Source organism: Penicilliopsis zonata, assembly GCF_001890105.1.
Source record: "Penicilliopsis zonata CBS 506.65 unplaced genomic scaffold ASPZOscaffold_211, whole genome shotgun sequence".
NCBI lineage: Eukaryota > Fungi > Ascomycota > Eurotiomycetes > Eurotiales > Aspergillaceae > Penicilliopsis > Penicilliopsis zonata.
In genome coordinates, this window is record NW_019209107.1 from 1 (window position 1) to 1,817 (window position 1,817).

The 1,817-nt window shown below is 56.6% G+C and overlaps 1 protein-coding gene across 1 annotated transcript; it reads left to right on the forward strand.

The window, feature by feature from the left end:
• On the forward strand, positions 1-1,817 carry ASPZODRAFT_1231398 (hypothetical protein; the record flags this gene model as incomplete). The annotated part of the gene is made up of 2 exons (XM_022721351.1): positions 1-78; positions 130-1,817. Coding segments are annotated over 2 exons (1,766 nt in total), but the record flags the coding sequence as incomplete, so codon positions are not given.

Here is a 1,817-nt window from a genome sequence, read left to right on the forward strand (position 1 = left end):
GAGGAGCCTGTGGTTGAGGCGACACCTGAAGAGCCTACGGTTGAAGCCGCGCCTGAAGAACCTCCAGCCGAGGAGCCTGTGGCTGAAGCGACACCCGAAGAGCCTGTGGTTGAAGCTGCGACTGAGGAGCCTACAGTTGAAGAACCCGCCGTCGCAGAACCCGCAGTCGAAGAACCCGCCGTGGAAGAACCCGCAGTCGCAGAACCCGCAGTCGCGGAATCTGCAGTTGAAGAACCTACAGCTGAAGAATCAAAAATTGAAGAAACTACTGCTGAGGAGCCTTCTGTTGAAGCTACAGCCGAGGAACCTGTGGTGGAAGAGCCTACAGTTGACGAAACGACGGTCGAAGAACCCACAATTGAACAGCCTGCAGCTGAGGAACCTACAACCGAAAAGACCGCTACTGAAGAGCCTTCCGTTGAAGCTACAGCTGAGGAACCTGTGATCGAAACCACGTCCGAAGAACCTGCGACTGAAGAGCCTACAGCTGAAGTACCTGCGCCTGAGGAGCCTGTGACGGAAGAGCTTGTAGTCGAGTCTACTGCCGAAGAATCCAAGATTGAAGAACCTGCAGCTGAGGAACCTGTGGCAGAAGCTGCGCCTGAAGAGTCCGTGGTTGAACCAGTGGTTGAAATTACTGCTACAGAGCCTGTGGCGGAGGAACCTTCAACCGAAACTGCCCCCGAAGAACAGACTGCGGAAGAAGCTCAGGAACAGACTAAGGAACTTGTCGAGATACCAGTCGCTGAAGAGAAGACTGAAGTCACAGCCGAGTCGGCCGCCGAAGAACCGATTGAAGAGGTTTCCCCCTCAGAGGACAACATTGAGGAGGTTGTGGAGGCTGTGAATGAATCAGCTACTGAAGAGCCGGAAGTCGTCGCATCAGAAGAGTTGGAGGTCCCCAAGACAGAAGATGCTACTTCAGAGGAACCGGTTGTTGAGATCAAAGCTGAAGAGTCTGGTGAGCCTGTGACAGACGAGCCTACTACCGAAGCATCTACCACTGAGGAAACTCACCCCGCTGAACCTGTCGAAGAGGTGCCTGCTGAACCTACTGAGGAGACAGCCCCCAAAGAACTCGCCCCGGAAGCTGTCGAGGAGCCTACTACTGAAGCACCAGCTGCTGAGGAAGTACAGGTGGAAGAATCCGAGGAAACCGAGACTCCTGCAGCTGAGGAGGCTGAGAGATCTGTAGAAGAGCCTGTGGTCGAACAGCCATCAGAGGAAACTGCTGTATCAACCGCTGCTGAGGAGCCTGAGCCGGTTGCGAAGGATACAACCAAGGAACTGGCGGCTGAAGAGGCTGTCCCGGCTCCTGTTGAAGACTCTGCAGCAGAATCGGTTCAAGTCGAATCGACCAGCGAAGAGGTTGTCAACACCGAAGCTCCTGTGGAAGCTGAGCTTAGCACTGAACCGACTGTCGAGGAGCCCTCGGAAGAGTCTGTCACCGAGACACCAACTGTTGAAGAGACAGCCGTGGAGGCAACCAGGGAGGAGTCGGTTGAAGAACCGGTCGCCGAGTCATCTGCAGTAGAAGAACCTGCTGTTGAAGCTGCCGAGGAGCCCGCGACCGAGGCCTCCACTGAAGAGCCTGCCGCCGAAATTACCACCGAAGTTTCTGCTGAGGAGCCTGTTACCGAAGAGCCTGTCGCCGAGGTTTCGACCGAAGTTACCGCCGAAGCCGTGACCGAAACGCCTGCCGCTGAAGCCACCACCGAAGTTGCTACTGAGGAGCCCGCCGCTGAAGAGCCCGCCGCTGAAGAGCCCGCTGTCGAAGAGCCCGCCGCCGAGGAGCCCGCTGCTGAAGAGCCCGCTGC